Source organism: Peromyscus leucopus, chromosome 17, assembly GCF_004664715.2.
Source record: "Peromyscus leucopus breed LL Stock chromosome 17, UCI_PerLeu_2.1, whole genome shotgun sequence".
NCBI classification, from domain to species: domain Eukaryota; kingdom Metazoa; phylum Chordata; class Mammalia; order Rodentia; family Cricetidae; genus Peromyscus; species Peromyscus leucopus.
In genome coordinates, this window is record NC_051077.1 from 12,460,981 (window position 1) to 12,475,712 (window position 14,732).

General features: G+C 41.3%; 1 protein-coding gene across 2 annotated transcripts in view; it reads right to left on the bottom strand.

Annotated features, from left to right (window-relative positions):
* The window catches only part of LOC114705737 (disintegrin and metalloproteinase domain-containing protein 32-like), an 81,533-nt gene extending 72,121 nt beyond the window's left edge, over positions 1-9,412 (bottom strand). For both annotated transcript variants that reach the window (XM_037211653.1, XM_028887791.2), the window contains exons 1-4: positions 9,337-9,412; positions 5,855-5,930; positions 4,845-4,921; positions 3,036-3,213 (exon numbers count right to left, since the gene is read on the bottom strand). In XM_037211653.1, coding sequence (XP_037067548.1) covers positions 3,036-3,213; positions 4,845-4,921; positions 5,855-5,908 — 309 coding nt within the window. In that variant the 5' untranslated portion in view covers positions 5,909-5,930; positions 9,337-9,412. The remainder of the gene's footprint in view (positions 1-3,035; positions 3,214-4,844; positions 4,922-5,854; positions 5,931-9,336) is intronic.
* Between the last annotated feature and the right edge of the window lie 5,320 nt (positions 9,413-14,732).

The following is a 14,732-nucleotide window of genomic DNA, read 5'->3' on the forward strand; positions in this document are numbered from 1 at the left end:
AACAAAATAGACTTCAAACTAAAGGACATCCATTCCAACGTTATACTCCTAACCATATATGTATTCAACTCCAGTGCACACTTTTTCATAAAAAGTATAAGATTGGAATTAAAGATATAGATTAACTCAAGCAGTTAATAGTAGGTGATTTTACTATGTGTGCCAATGCTTCCAATATACAGATCTTCCAGACAAAAACAGAGAAACATCAGAATTAACAGACATCTAAAGAACATTCCACCCAAACACAAAAGAATATACATTCTACTCAGCAGCACATGGAAGCTTTTTAAACCATATACTAAGACACAAAACAAATCAGAAGAAATTTAGAAAAACTGATACAATTCTGTGCATCCCATCTGACCATAATACAGCAAAAATTTAAGTTGATGAATAAATGATGAAAATGTGTTATACATACTGTGGAATGCTGGTCAGTTAAAAGAAAACTGAAATTTGCAGGTAAATGGGTGAAACTAGGAAAGAGCATAATGAGTGAGGTAACTCAGACGTGGTCCCTAACTCCAGATCTTTAGAAGTGTGTAGAGAACCTAGAGAAACTACAGAAACCAGGAAAACTAAAAAGAGACCACAACAGGTAGGGGGAATGTAAATGAGGGGATAGCAAGGTACAGGTGATATGAAGCGGCGAGAAGGAGAAGAGAGACTCTTTAATTGAGAAGGGAGGGAGGAGGAAAAATAACACGAAGGGTGTTTGACAAGCCATAAGGAATCATATTATTTTATACCTACCTAAAATTACATATAGTATGTATAAGTGTAAGTATATACATACACAGACAGAGCACTTAAATAAAGTTACATCTCTTGGGCCAACAGTCTCTCATCAAGAGCCATAGACTAGCAAAAATTCCAGCACCAAGCACAAGGGGAATTCAAGAGATTCCCAAAACAGTATGGGCTGTTGCCATTGTCCACGGTAATCTCCTAGAAGTTGAAGGTAAGTCACTGTTGCTGAAGACACCACACACTTAGGACACGGGACTTGGATGATTGGAGCTAGCTCTGACCCAAAAGCCTCTTTCCTAAGGACTAGCTTAGTACCAGAAGGTGACATGCTAGCTGCCAAGAGAGGAAAACAATCAATGTCCTACCCAGTTATGGTGCCTATGAACCACAACAATGACCATCCTGGCAAGATATCGGTAAAGACACAGTAGTGGCACTCATGTCTTGACAACAACCAACAGTTATCTAATTGGTCTTAAGGCCTGCGCAACAGGAGGGAGACATCAATTCTTTTCCACCTTATTATTGAAATGTCCCTAACAGAACTGTTGGACATACCCAGATTGTTCGGGGCACACCCTGGACAAGGACATGGTTGTTCTTCCTAAGTGTAGCTCTGAGAAGCGGAACTGTGACCCCGGGCATGCTGACATAAATAACCGTGTTTGTACCAGAGCACAAGGTGGTGCAGGATGTTCCCGTGTGTCCTCTCTGTCATGTATTAGCTAAATAAACTACCTTTTATTATTTTTTTATTATTTATTTCTTCATTAAATAAATAAACGAACTTCGGAGGGAGAGTCTCTTGCCGAACCTGGAGCTCTCTGATTTGGCTAAGTTAGCTGGCCAGCGTACTCAGGGATCCACCTGTCTCCGCAGTGTTGGGGTTTCACACACACACTGCCATACCCTGCCTTTTCATGGGTGCCGGGGATCTGAACTCAGGCCTCATGCTTGTAGAGAAGGCACTTTCATCACAGAGCCGCTTCCCTCATTTTCTCTTTCAGATGCCCATATTGTAGCATCTTTGTCCTTGGAAGCCCTGATGTGTCAGGATGGCCACATGACAGATAGCAGGAAACGGAAGAGATGAAACGCGAAGAAGTCGCTTCCTTTCAGCATTCGGTCCAGGGTGACATGTTACGCCTGCTCGTGTTAGGAGCCATATTTTGCCCACTATGATCCTATCTAGAAACTGAGGAGGCTGAGAAATACACTTCTGTTTCTTTTTAATAGCCAGCTAAAGTCTGGGGTTAAACTCACACAGACAGAAAGGACACCCAGGAACATCCTGCACCGCCTTGTGCTCTTCTACAAACACAGTTATTTATGTCAGCATGACCTAGGTCACAATTCTACTTCTCCTTCAGAGCTACATTTATGAAGAACCACCACGTCCTTGTCCAGGGTGTGCCCTGAACAATCTGTGTATGTCCAACATTTCTATCAGGGACATTTCAATTGTACACAAATTTAAGTGTGCTAATGTTGGTGCAAAACCACTCTTACCTCTAAAGGAATAAGAGGTGGTTTACTATAGAGTTATTTTGAGTGACTATGGCCCAGGAACACAGATTTAGGTTACCCCAAATTCTGTGTTCCTTCATGGAATAAGTTTTGTGAAGTTTATAGTTACTCAGAACAAAGAAAATCATAAATCAAGGCAACTTTAAAATATATTGGCGAGTCCATAAAAAAGGTGGGTACAGCAAGATGTGAGTCACGAGAAGCTTTCCCATATGCCCAACATGCTATCTGATGACATTCGTAGCCTTTGGATTGATGGAAGCTAGTGGTCTGCTAAGTTAATAGATTCCAAAAGCTCCTTATCTCCTAAGTCATAAGATGTTAATTCTGGCACTAGGGAAAAGGAATGGCTGTTCCCAGGGCTAGACTCAGCCTAAGATAACATAACTGGACTTTGGACCCCAAACAGTCCAATCTCTCTACAGTGTTGAAATTCTTCTAAGTCCCTCATTCTCTGCAGACATTGCTTCTTTTCAGGTGTTTTTGTTCACACAAATAAGAACATGACAAAACAAAACAAGCAAAAACCAAAACTAAGCAAAAAAAACACCAAATCTAAAATAAAGTAAGCCATACAAAGTAGATGATAGAATGTGGAAAAGATCACACCTGGCTTCAGGGCAATTGCAGGACAGTGAGAGACAGGGCTAACCATAAGGAGTGGCCCTCCTGCAACCAAACAACAGTCTGACACACTATTTTAGTGAATTAGAACTAGTAAGTGCTTTGAAAATGATAAAGCACACAAAACTCACCTTTTCATTGATAAGAATGTCGTAGTTCTGCGGTATCTGTATGTTCCTGCTATTTGTGTTAAAAATTGATAGGTCATCATCCCCTTCATTCTCTAATTTATAAATAATGTGCTGTAATCTAACTGTAGATTCCAGGGGCTCGATTCCATAAGACACATTTTCAAATTGCAGGATTCCTCTGCAACATTAAGGATGAAATTGTTACGTACTTTTAATAAAATCTGTGTTGTGAAAATCTATTAGCATCCAATGAAACAATAAAAAATATAGAATGTTTTCAGTCCAGTATTTTGTTCCAAAAATTGTTTCAGAGATGGCTTTGAAAAGAAAAATAATTTCTCTAATACAAAACTCCATGTCTTTTCTTTCTTTCCTTTTTCTTTGTTTATTTATTTGTTTGTTTGTTTGTTTTTTGTTACAAGACTAACAGAAACCAGCTTTAAAATTTCTAGGAACACAGTATGACAGTAATCAAAATACTTTCCTGGGCTTCCGTCAGTAGCTCCTTAACAGTTTAGTAAACAGAAACATTAGTAAATGTCTCTCTAGCCTGCAGAACTTGGAAAACCTGATTACCAGGCTTTTATAATGAAAATGTATGTCAGCAATTTTACTAATGAAAATAAAATCTAGCAGTGTTTATAAAATTGTACGCATTTTGGTTGGGTCTATAGTTTGAATAAAACACCAGGAGCCTGATTCTGAAGAGGTAATCAGTTTGCAGAACTTGGCTTCCCTGAAGTGAGGTAGGCCAGTGTGCCACTTCCGCGTGAGAAACTGGTTTCAGGTTTAAATTTCAAGGTTCCATGCAGGAAGCTCAGAAAGCATTTGGGAAAAAAAAAAAACAAAAAAAAACGTTCACTGAAAACAGAGGTAGAAAATTCTGACAAGATAAAAATCTATCTAAAGCAGAAAAGAAGAAACCAAATACATTTTCAAGAGTGAGAGAAAGGACTGTTACTATTTTTTTTTTTTTTTTTTTTTTTTGGTTTTTCCAGACAGGGTTTCTCTGTGTAGCTTTGCGCCTTTCCTGGAGCTCACTTGGTAGCCCAGGCTGGCCTCGAACTCACAGAGATCCGCCTGGCTCTGCCTCCCGAGTGCTAGGATTAAAGGCGTGCGCCACCACCGCCCGGCTAAACTATTTTTTTTTTTAAAGAGTATTGAATTAATAATTACAAAGATATGACTTGCCTCCTCACTGTAAAGATAATTTTCATGAGAAAAATCAAGATTCATTTATGTTTATTTATTTTACTTTCATCTCCAAACACTAAAATATATGATAGGTATTGTAAAATTTCTATTTGCTGAAAAAAAAAATAATAACCCATCCTCAACCTTGCTCCTCCAACTTAGAACATTCACTTGTCATTTCTGTTGTTAAGAAAAGTAAGAGGGCCGGTGGTCATGGCACACGCCTTTAATCCCAGCACTTGGGAGGCAGAGGCAGGCGGATCTCTGTGAGTTCGAAGCCAGCCTGGGCTACCAAGTGAGTTCCAGGAAAGGCGCAAAGCTACACAGAGAAACCCTGTTTTGAAAAACAAACAAACAAACAAAAAGAAAAAAGAAACAAAACAAAACAAAAAGGTAAGAGGAGAGCAATGTTATTGGGAAGTCTAAACCCTCCAGAAGTTAGAATTATCTCTGGTCTGCAAAGGAAGGGAGAGAAATCCAGACCACTGGGACCACCTCTAGAGAAGGACATCGCCAACAAGCATGTGAGAAATCTGCCCCAGCTGCATATGAGCAGAAGCAACATGCATTCACTGCAGCCAAATATCACAGCCAGAGCAGTAGGAAGTTAATAACCTCAGTCCAGAGCACGTGCTGATTGTGGCAATGGAGTTCGGATAGTCTTCAATGTATCCTTGATAGTAGCATTGAGACTAGGGATGAAGAAAAGGAGACTGGTTACTAAAGACCTGACAAAAACTTTCAAATAATGTCCTGCTTTGAAAAACGGACAGAAGAGGATAGATAATGTTCATAAATACGCGATTACAATGGGATGCTCAAAGTGAGATACTCAAAAAGTCTCCGTAATTTTTTTTCCAATGTAGAGATTTAAGACATCAATTAAAAGCCCTGAGAATCTTTAAAATTGTAATGTGCTGCCTAAAAGGGGGCACTGGGGTCTAAGATTCTAGAAGCTTGAAGCGCCAGGGTGCCAGGAAAGGAGGGCTCTGGAGCCATGCTGACACAAAGCGTGTCATCTGCAAGGACAGAGGCAGGGCCAGAGAAGGGGGTGGGTGGTGGGGACAACAAGACGCAGGGTGCTCCCTCCACACCCATCCACAGACAGCACACCCCCAGAAACAGAGAGCCCAAAGGGAAGCGACAGGAAAAAAATAAAACAACAGAAACCACACAACCATATTAAAATACGTTAAAGCATGGTTTTGCTCCATAATCGATCAAGCATTCAAACGCCTCAGGTCTGAACAAGGTTAGGGGAGGCGCACCGTAGAACACGCATGGAACACAGCAGCGTTGAGGTATGTATGCAGCGGGGGCAGTGGGCACAAAAGGTCTTGGTCTGTGCTTCTGCGCACTCATGTTCTTACTCTGCTTGTTTTACTTCCATTTATATTCCCTTTCTCAGGAAGTATCGGTGAAGCAGCCGTCTGTAGACAGTACCCACGAAAGGCCCTCAGTCAACTAATTTAACCCCGCCGAGACATCAGGAAGCAGTTGGGGACCAGGTGGTGAGTCCCTCAAATATATCGCCTCCAGGTCCTGAGAGTCTGGTGTGCTGGGAAAGCATTCACCCAATTCTTTTTAAAGTTTTCTGAAAATTCATGCAATAACTAAAATCTTACCGGGATGTCTAGAGACTGAGTAGTCACAAATCCTTTATTGTACGAATAAACCATAAAACGGTCTGCTAAAAAATAACTGTATACAGAAAAGAAAATTCTGAGTTACTCTTTCAGAAACAACAGAGCAGCTGTCGGTCGACTCTGCCCCACCCCACGCTTCGGTAAATAAAGCTTTATTGGAACATAGCCACGCCCATTAACCTGAACAAGCGAGGGGGACATTCCAGCTACAACAGCCGAGGTAGGGTGTTTGGGCAGAGACAAGAGGGCCTTAGAAATTAACAGGCTTATTCTCCGGAGCTTTAGAGGAAAGGGCAGCTTTCAGCACAGTGGTGGTGTTTCCTTTGCTTTGCAATACACATTTACTCAAAATAATGGCTCCAACTTAATGGGTTCTTTTTATTTTTCAGAAAGATTTACTTTTTTATGAGTGTGTGTGTGCCTGCATGGATTTATGCACCACAGGGTGTGTGGTGCACATAGAAGCCAGAGAGTAACCTGTCTCCTAGAGCTGGAGTTACAGGTGCTTATGAGCCATTTGAATTCTGGGAAGCAAGCCTACGTCCTTTGCAAGGGCAATAAGCACTCTTAACCACTGAGCCTTCTCTCCAGACCACTAGGCTCCTTTCGATAAAGGGAAGGGGCTGCAAGAGGGGTAGAGCCATTTTTTTTTATTTACAGAGATATCAACTGGATGGAGGGTTTTGAGAATTTTCTGCTCCTTTATTCTAATATATACAGTATGATATATTATATATCAATATTATGTTATATATCAATATTGCATATTGATTATGTATCAATTATATATAACACTGCATGTTAATGTATGCAATATTAATTGTACATAATAATATATTAATTATATATTGGTATAGCATATTAATATATAATTATATTTTAATATTTTATTTATTATATGCAATACATTGTATTTTATAATTTTATATACTATATTTATAATTATATAGCTATATAATTATATAAGACATATAATTATACATTTTAATAATATGGCATATTATTTTATTATATTATATATTATGAAATGTGATTATACTGTATATAATAATTAAGATACAATAAAATATAATACATGTTATATATTATATGATACATACTATATATGTAATATATATTTTATCTATATATGTCTGATAATGTGGTTGAAGAAAATAAAGTCCTATTATCCTTAGAAACTCAGATCTAAGCTCAAACTTCTTGGGGGACCATATTCTGCACATACTATGTTGTTTCAGCTTCACTTCTGCCCCTCACCCTCCCTCTGGCTTCAGTGAGCGCCCAGTCTGCTGCTTCGGGTTCTCCACTGGACCTGGTCTCCCACGGGCTAGCAATGGCGCCCTCCCACACGCCCTAGCTGTCAGGTCTGAGTGGCAGGCGGAGGTTAAGGAAAACCACTCTGCCCATGATGACTGGCTAGATGCCACCTCTCTGTTGATGTCCGTTGGTGAACCTGCCCTTCCTCCTGCTTTCCTCCTCTCTCTCTGTGCATATACACATTCCCGCATCTCGGTGTTGCCCATCTTCCTTGCGTGTGTCCATGGCCATCAGTTACGCTGTTTTCCCTTCTCACACTGAAAATTTATTCACACCTCTATTAAGCATAGTTTGTTCGATTTTAGTGATGGCAATAACAATGTTTTTTTTCTTTTAACCAAATCATAGCTTCCAGGCACTAGGGAGATAGATCAGAGGTTAAGAACACTTCCAGAGCACCTAGGTTCAGTTCCCAAATCCAACATGGCAGTTCACAACCATCTGTAACTCCAGTTTCAGAGGACCAGACATCCTTTTCTGGCTTCCACCATAACCAGGTACATACATGGTACATACACATACATGCAGGCAAAATATTCATATATATAAAATTAAAAAATAATTGTTAAAAAAAAACATAATTTTGAGTACTATAGCTTTAGTATATTTTGATGTCTAGTAGTATGGTTCCTCTAGCTTTATTTTTTTTTATTCCAAATTGCCCTGGGTATTTTAGAGTTGCATATATCTTAGAAAAAAATTTCCTACAGAAAATACCACTTGTATTTTACTTTCTTTTATATTGCTTTGAGTTTGCTGTTTTTGTCTTTGGGTTTGATTTTTGTTTGGTTTGTCATGGTTTTGGTTTGGTGGTGTGTTGTGTGATTTGGTGTGTGAGTTTCTTGTTGTTATTTTAGCTCCGAATCACTAAGTAGCTGAGGGTGACTCTGAATTCCTTGTTCTCCTTTACATCTACCTGATGACCTTGAACCTTCCGCTATCTCCTAAGCAGGATTACAGGCACGAACTTCCACAGCTGGCTTAGAATTTTGATACCATAAATAGGAACTTTCTATTTCTTTTCAGATAGCCCATTATTAGTGTGTAGAAATGCTTCCAATTTTTTTTATCCTGCTACTTAACGAATTCATTTATTGGTAATGACAGGGGGTGGTTGTTGTTGTATTATGGATAGAGATAGAGATAGAGGGGGGATAGAGAGAAGGGAGGAGGAAAGAGAGGATAAGGAGGGAGAGAGGAAAGAGAGAAATAGGATAGAGAGACAATAGAAAAAGAGGAGATAGAGAGAGAAATGTTAGTCAGAAATGATAGAGATGATGGAGAAAGAGGAGATGCGATGATAGAGACAGAGATAGAGATGATAGAGAGGGAGAGACAGAGATAGAGATGATAGAGAGGGAGAGACAGAGATAGATAGATAGATAGATAGATAGATAGATAGATAGATAGACAGATAGATAGATGATAGATATAGATAAGATAGATATGGTAATAACCTTTACCTACAAGAACACTGTGACATCATCTTCCCAGTTCAAGTGGCTTTCTCCCTTTCTTTTACTGAACTCTTCTGGCTGAACTTTCAGCCCTGTGCTGAATAGAAGTGGTGAGGTGGCCATATTCTTGATCTTAGGAGGAACATTTTCAACCTTCACCATTGAGTAAGGGGTTGGCTTGGGGTTTGTTATATATAGACTTTATTATGTTGAGATACATCCCTTCTATACTTAATTTGTTGAGAGTATTAAAAAAAAAACCATGAAATGTCAAAATCCAATTGTTTCTCCCATATTCTATTGTTGAATTAACTGCCAACTGAGTATTTCCCCTGGGCTGACCCCCTAGGCAGTTCACAGCCAGCCTTACCACAGGAAACCTCTGCCTCTGACCAAGGTCTGCACACTCCTGCCCTCTGCTTTGATTGGTTCTTTTAGTTCTACCAACCGAAATGTGTATTGACTGGTCTTCAAGAGGCAAGTCTCTATTTTATTGGTTCCCAAACCTCATTCACGAAGATCACTTGAGTTATTGGGGACAATTACTACAGAGAGTAACTGTTCCTAGAGACAGCTGACAATTTCCATGAGAGCTCTATCATTGTTCTAAACTCCATTGCTGTTACAAGAAAACTGTTTCAAAGAAATAAAATGAAATACCAAGCTAAAGAATAAAAGAGAAATCACCTTTTCTGGAGGCGCACAGTGTATCTCTTCTTGTCTATTGGAATAATGTAGGTAACCTGTTCCTAGAGAGTCCAGAAAAACAGAGTTAGAACAGATTTTGATGAGAAGCAAACAGCAACTCAGAATCAACCAACCCCTGCAAGCATGTTTCAAATAATTCATAAAATCATCGCACATTGCCTGTTAATAATTGGCAACATATTTTAAATGTTTACCTTTTTATATAACCCATTCACTGAGACACAAACAAGCTACTCTTTACACAGGATTAGAAATCTCTACATTTTTGGTTGTGAGCCTAGCCTTTAACAGCTGAGCCATCTCAGGGGACTGGACCTGCCTGGACTGAGTCTCCAAGTTGAACTCAATCCTCAGGGAGTCTTTGCCATGGAGGAGATGGAATGGGGGTGGACTGGGGGGAGGGGGGGGGGAGAACAAGAGAATTCATGGCTGATATGTAAAATTAAATTAAATTATAAAATAAAATTTAAAAAAAGAAATCTCTACATTACTAAATCCTAAATGCCTATGAAAGAAGAGCCCATGTTAGAAAATATTATTTTAAGGTGTGTTACTTTTGTTTATATTGCATTTGTTTAACTCTGTGAAGCTGTGTTGTGATGCTTGTCTATAACACCTGATGGTCTCATAAAGAACTGAACGCCAATAGCAAGGCAGGAAAAAGGACAGGCAGGGCTGGTAGGAGAGAGAATATATAGAAGGAGAAATCTGGGATGAGAAAAGAAGAAGTAGCCAGAGAAGGAGGACTCCAGGGGTCAGCCATCCGGCTACATGAGTCACTGAGTAAGAAACAAGAAAGGTATACAGGAATAGAAAAGGAAAAGCCCAGAAGCAAAAGACAGATGGGATAATTTTAAGAAAAGCTGGCAAGAAACAAGCCAAGCTAAGGCCGGGCATTCATAATTAAGTCTAATGTGTGATTTATTTGGGAGCTGGGTGGCGGGCCCTTGAAAAGAGTAAAATGACAATGCCCTGCTGTCCACGGTCTCTTCCTCGCACCACGAAGATGGAAGCGCTCCATCTGTTCCCTGCAGAGTTCTTGTACGAGTCACTGCTCAAAACAGAAAGGATGGTCGTGGGGGTTTTCGTGGCAGTAACAGTGCTTCACCTGCAGTGTCGTGATGCGCCTGAGGACACACCCCTGAGACACACCCCCGAGAACACACCCTGAGGACACACCCCTGAGGACACACCCCTTCCACCTGCAGAGCAAATGGGGAGTTGGAGTTAATGCCTTAGAGCAAGCAGGGGTGTTCATCTATGGAAGCCACACAGGCAATTTGCTGGACAAGATGTTAAATGTATGTCTAAGTTCCTGCCAGCAGGCCAATGCCTACTTTTGATGACAAATTCCGCTCCTGGGAAGAGAGCAAAGTAGTTGAGTAAGACACTTGAGAGTTCAATTGGAAGCACCCACATTGGGTGGCTCACAATTCCTTGTGATTCTAGCTCTAGGGGATCTGACATCCTCTTCTGACCTCTGTGAACACCAGCATACACAAGGTGCACACAGAGACAGAGAGACGGGGGGGGGGGGGAGAGGGAGGGAGGGAGAAATGAAAATAAAATCTTTGCAAAAAAAAATCAGTTGATCTAAAGAAAAATCAGAAAGATCTTAAATAAAAACCTAATAATTTATGTGAATGTCTTGCTAAAACAAGTATGAGCCAGGCCACAGCTGAAGACAGCCAAGTACCACTACAATGAACAAGTGTGAGATGGAGAAGTGGGAAAGAGAAAAACAGAGTGGTACACGTGCTGTGGAGAGAGGTGGGCCTGGAGACATGACGGCAGTGACAGTGAGATGGGACTGGTCAACAGTGGAACACTTCATACCCAGGACCGTCAGCAGGGTGGTGTGTGGCAGCTAACTTGGAACTTGTGCAGACACAGATTCAGCCTCCCCAGATGCCACGGCATCACCCGGCTCTGGGCAACAGTGGAGGCCCGAGTCCAGATATGGTTCACTTTCTGGATTGGACTTCCTTGAAGGGACTGCCGTGGTCCATGATGCCACTGGAGGCCATGTTGGTGTATGAGGTCCATGCTGTTGCCCCAGGCCATGATGAAGCCCAAGATCCATGTGAAGAATTGTGGTCTATGCCTCTGACTGATGCCTTGCTGATGTTTTCCAGCTTTACTGACTCGGTGGATGTGAGTGGCCTGTGTAGCCACCAGAGACCATGTTGAGACCCGTGGTCTGTGCTGCCAGTGAGGGCCTTGTCTGGGTCCGTGGTCCTACTGCAGCCAGGGTCCGGGTTGATGTCTGTGGCCCATTTTACCACTGAAGGTCATGGGGATGTCCCTGATCTGTGCCATGTTTTGTCTGAAGCCATGTTATTGTCCATGGGTCATGCTGCCGCCAGGGGCCATACGGATCTGAGTGCCCACCTGAGGCCATGACCATGTCTGGGCCATGATCCTACTGCATCCAGGGTCTGGGTTGATGTCCATGGCCAATATTCCCACCAAAGACCATGCAGAGGACTGTGATCTTTGCTGTAGCCTGAACCCATGTTGGTGTCCATGGCGATGCGGTCCCTGTCTGTGCTACTGCTGGGGGCCTTGTGTGGGTCTATAGTCCTGCTGCAGACGGGGGCTGTGTTTGTAGTCTATTATAGTCTATACTGTCACTAGAAACCATGTGGAGGCCCATGGGGGGCAGCGCTCTTACTGACTGTGAAGAGCTAGGAGGCTGCTTTTGCTGTGATACTGATAACTGCAGACGCACAGTTGAGAGGGAGCGACAAGGAGGGCTTCTGTGGCAACCCCTACCCCCACCATATCATATCCCCTCCCCCCCAAAGTAGCAGCTTATACAGAAAGCCATCAAAGAGGACTCTTAGAAAGCATGATGGGGATGCTGAAGTTGTAGTCTCCACAACTGATGGCTTCAGGCAGGGGTGTGGGAGGGGAAGGACTCCATTCTAGTGAAGGGGCAGGACCACGGAGAGTCTGACCATGCTCCAATGAGTGTGTAGATAACACAAGTGGACACGGGGTTTTTTCCCTCTTGTTTTTTATTCTTGCCTTTGTTTCACTTTTGGGGGGGATCACAAAGGTGGGGTGGACATGGAAGAGCTGGAGGTGAATGTGACCAGGGTGCATGATGTGAAATTCCCACAGCATCAATAAAAAGGTTATGGCAGGAAAAACAAAACAAAACAAAACAAAAACAAGTGTGAGCCAAACCCAAAATTAGTAGAAGGATAGAAATAATATCAGAGCTAAAATTAACAAAATGAAGAATAATGAACAGTTCAACCATTCAATTATTAAAACAAAGATTCTTTGTAAAAATAAAGATTGACAAACCTTTCATCAAATTAAACAAAACAGAAAGATAACAAATAATAAAATTAGAAATTGAAGTGTGGATTTTAACCATAGATACTACTGAAATCCAAAAGACCAGTAGGAAATATTTGAATATATTTCAATACATTTCTAGAAATTAATAAATTTATAGATATATATTACCTACCATCATTGAACCAAAAGAATATATCTAAACAGAGGCTAGAGAAATGGTTTAGCAGTTAAAAGTACTGGCTGCTCTTCCAGAGGACCCAGGTTCAATTCCCAGCACCTACATGGCAACTTACAACTGTCTGTAACTCCAGATACACTCACACAGACACACATGCAGGCAGAACACCAATGCACATAAAATAAAAGTGAATTATTTAAAAGATTTAGAACTTTGTATCTAAACAGATAATGATAACTAATGAAATTGAAGATGAAATAAAAAGTCAATCAACAATGAACAGAGACTAAAACTAGGTACATGCCCTGCTGAATTCCATCAGACCCTTCAAAAGGAACAACCACCCTCGTCAAACTGATCAATAAAACAGAGATGGGAGGAATGCTCATTCAAGAAGCCAGCATTATCTTGACACCAAGATTGACTTTTTATTTCATCTTCAATTTTGTTAGTCATCATTATCTGTTTAGATACATATTTTTAAATAAGACCATCTAGGTGTGCCGAAGAGGGCGGAGCCAGAGAAGTGACCCAAGCCCCTTGGAGGAGCCCAGAAGATTGTGAGTTAATCCCAGACGTTGGACACTGAATTATTTATACTGTTGGATCATCACAAAATATACACCAATTTTGTTGATGATTATAGATGCAAAGATCCTCAATAACATACTTATAAGTGGAATCCAGCACACAGAGATGGTCTTCTAGGCTCCAGCTGGTTCCACTCCACCACTGCTTCTGTTCTGGGTGGTCATCCTATGATATGGGCATCTCCAAAACTTCTGGGGTCCCTTACTACAACTGGGCTGCATTTTCACCAATAGCCTCTCCAGGACTCTCTTCGGGAACTCCAGCCCTGCCCCACAGTGCCAAGACACAGCTGCTCTCCATGACCCCACTTCATGCCTTCAAAACCACCTGGGGACTCTTATGCCACCAAGTTCTGCCACCAGTAGAAGATACAATCTTGCTGCTTCTGAAACATAACCTCTGTGTGCTGATCCTGAGGAGGATCTCATATCAATGATGCCTGTTTCTTCTTAATCACATTAATTTAGTGTTCACTCTCCTAGCCTGCCATTTCTACGAAAATGCTTCTCACTTCCACCTATGACCTCTCGAGGAGTCCTGTTGCTGCTCTACCAATGTTCTATTCACGATTACACATGTGTTCCCCAAAATGATAGCTTTCTAATGTTTTCATTCTGGGAGCTCATCAGAGTTTCAGCCAATATTCCAGTCCATCAAAAAAAAAAATGTGTGGTAGTTTGAATGTAATTGGCCCCCATTGACTCATTAGGGGTGGCACTATTAGGAGGTATGACTTTGTTTAGGTAGGTGTGGCCTTGTTGGAGGAAGTGTGTCACTGTGAGGGTGGGCTTTGAGGTCTCCTATGCTCAAGCTATGCCTAGTTCAGTTCACTTCCTGTTGCCTGCAGATCCAGATGTGGAACTCTCAGCTCTTTCTCCAGCACCATGTCTGCCTGCATGCCGCCATGTCCTGTCATGATGACACTGGACTAAACGTCTGGAACTGTAAGACAGCCCCAATCAAATGCTTTCCTTTATAAGAGTGGTTGTGGTCATGGCGTCTCTTCACAGCAATAGAACCCTAATTAAGACACAATGTAAGATTTTATCCCCAGCATGATCAAACCTTCTCAGTCTCTGTCCACACTGTTCCAAAGCCATGTCCACATCCTGAGGAACCTGTGACAAAACCAAAGGCACATCTACATCCTCAGGGATCTGTTACAGAACCTATTCTACTTCAGTTTCTGTTCTTAGATAAACACTGACTAAAAGCAACTGGTGGAGAAAAGGGATTTCTTTCAACTTACAGTTTACAGTTCATCATCCAAGGAAGTTGCAGCAGGAGTTCAATC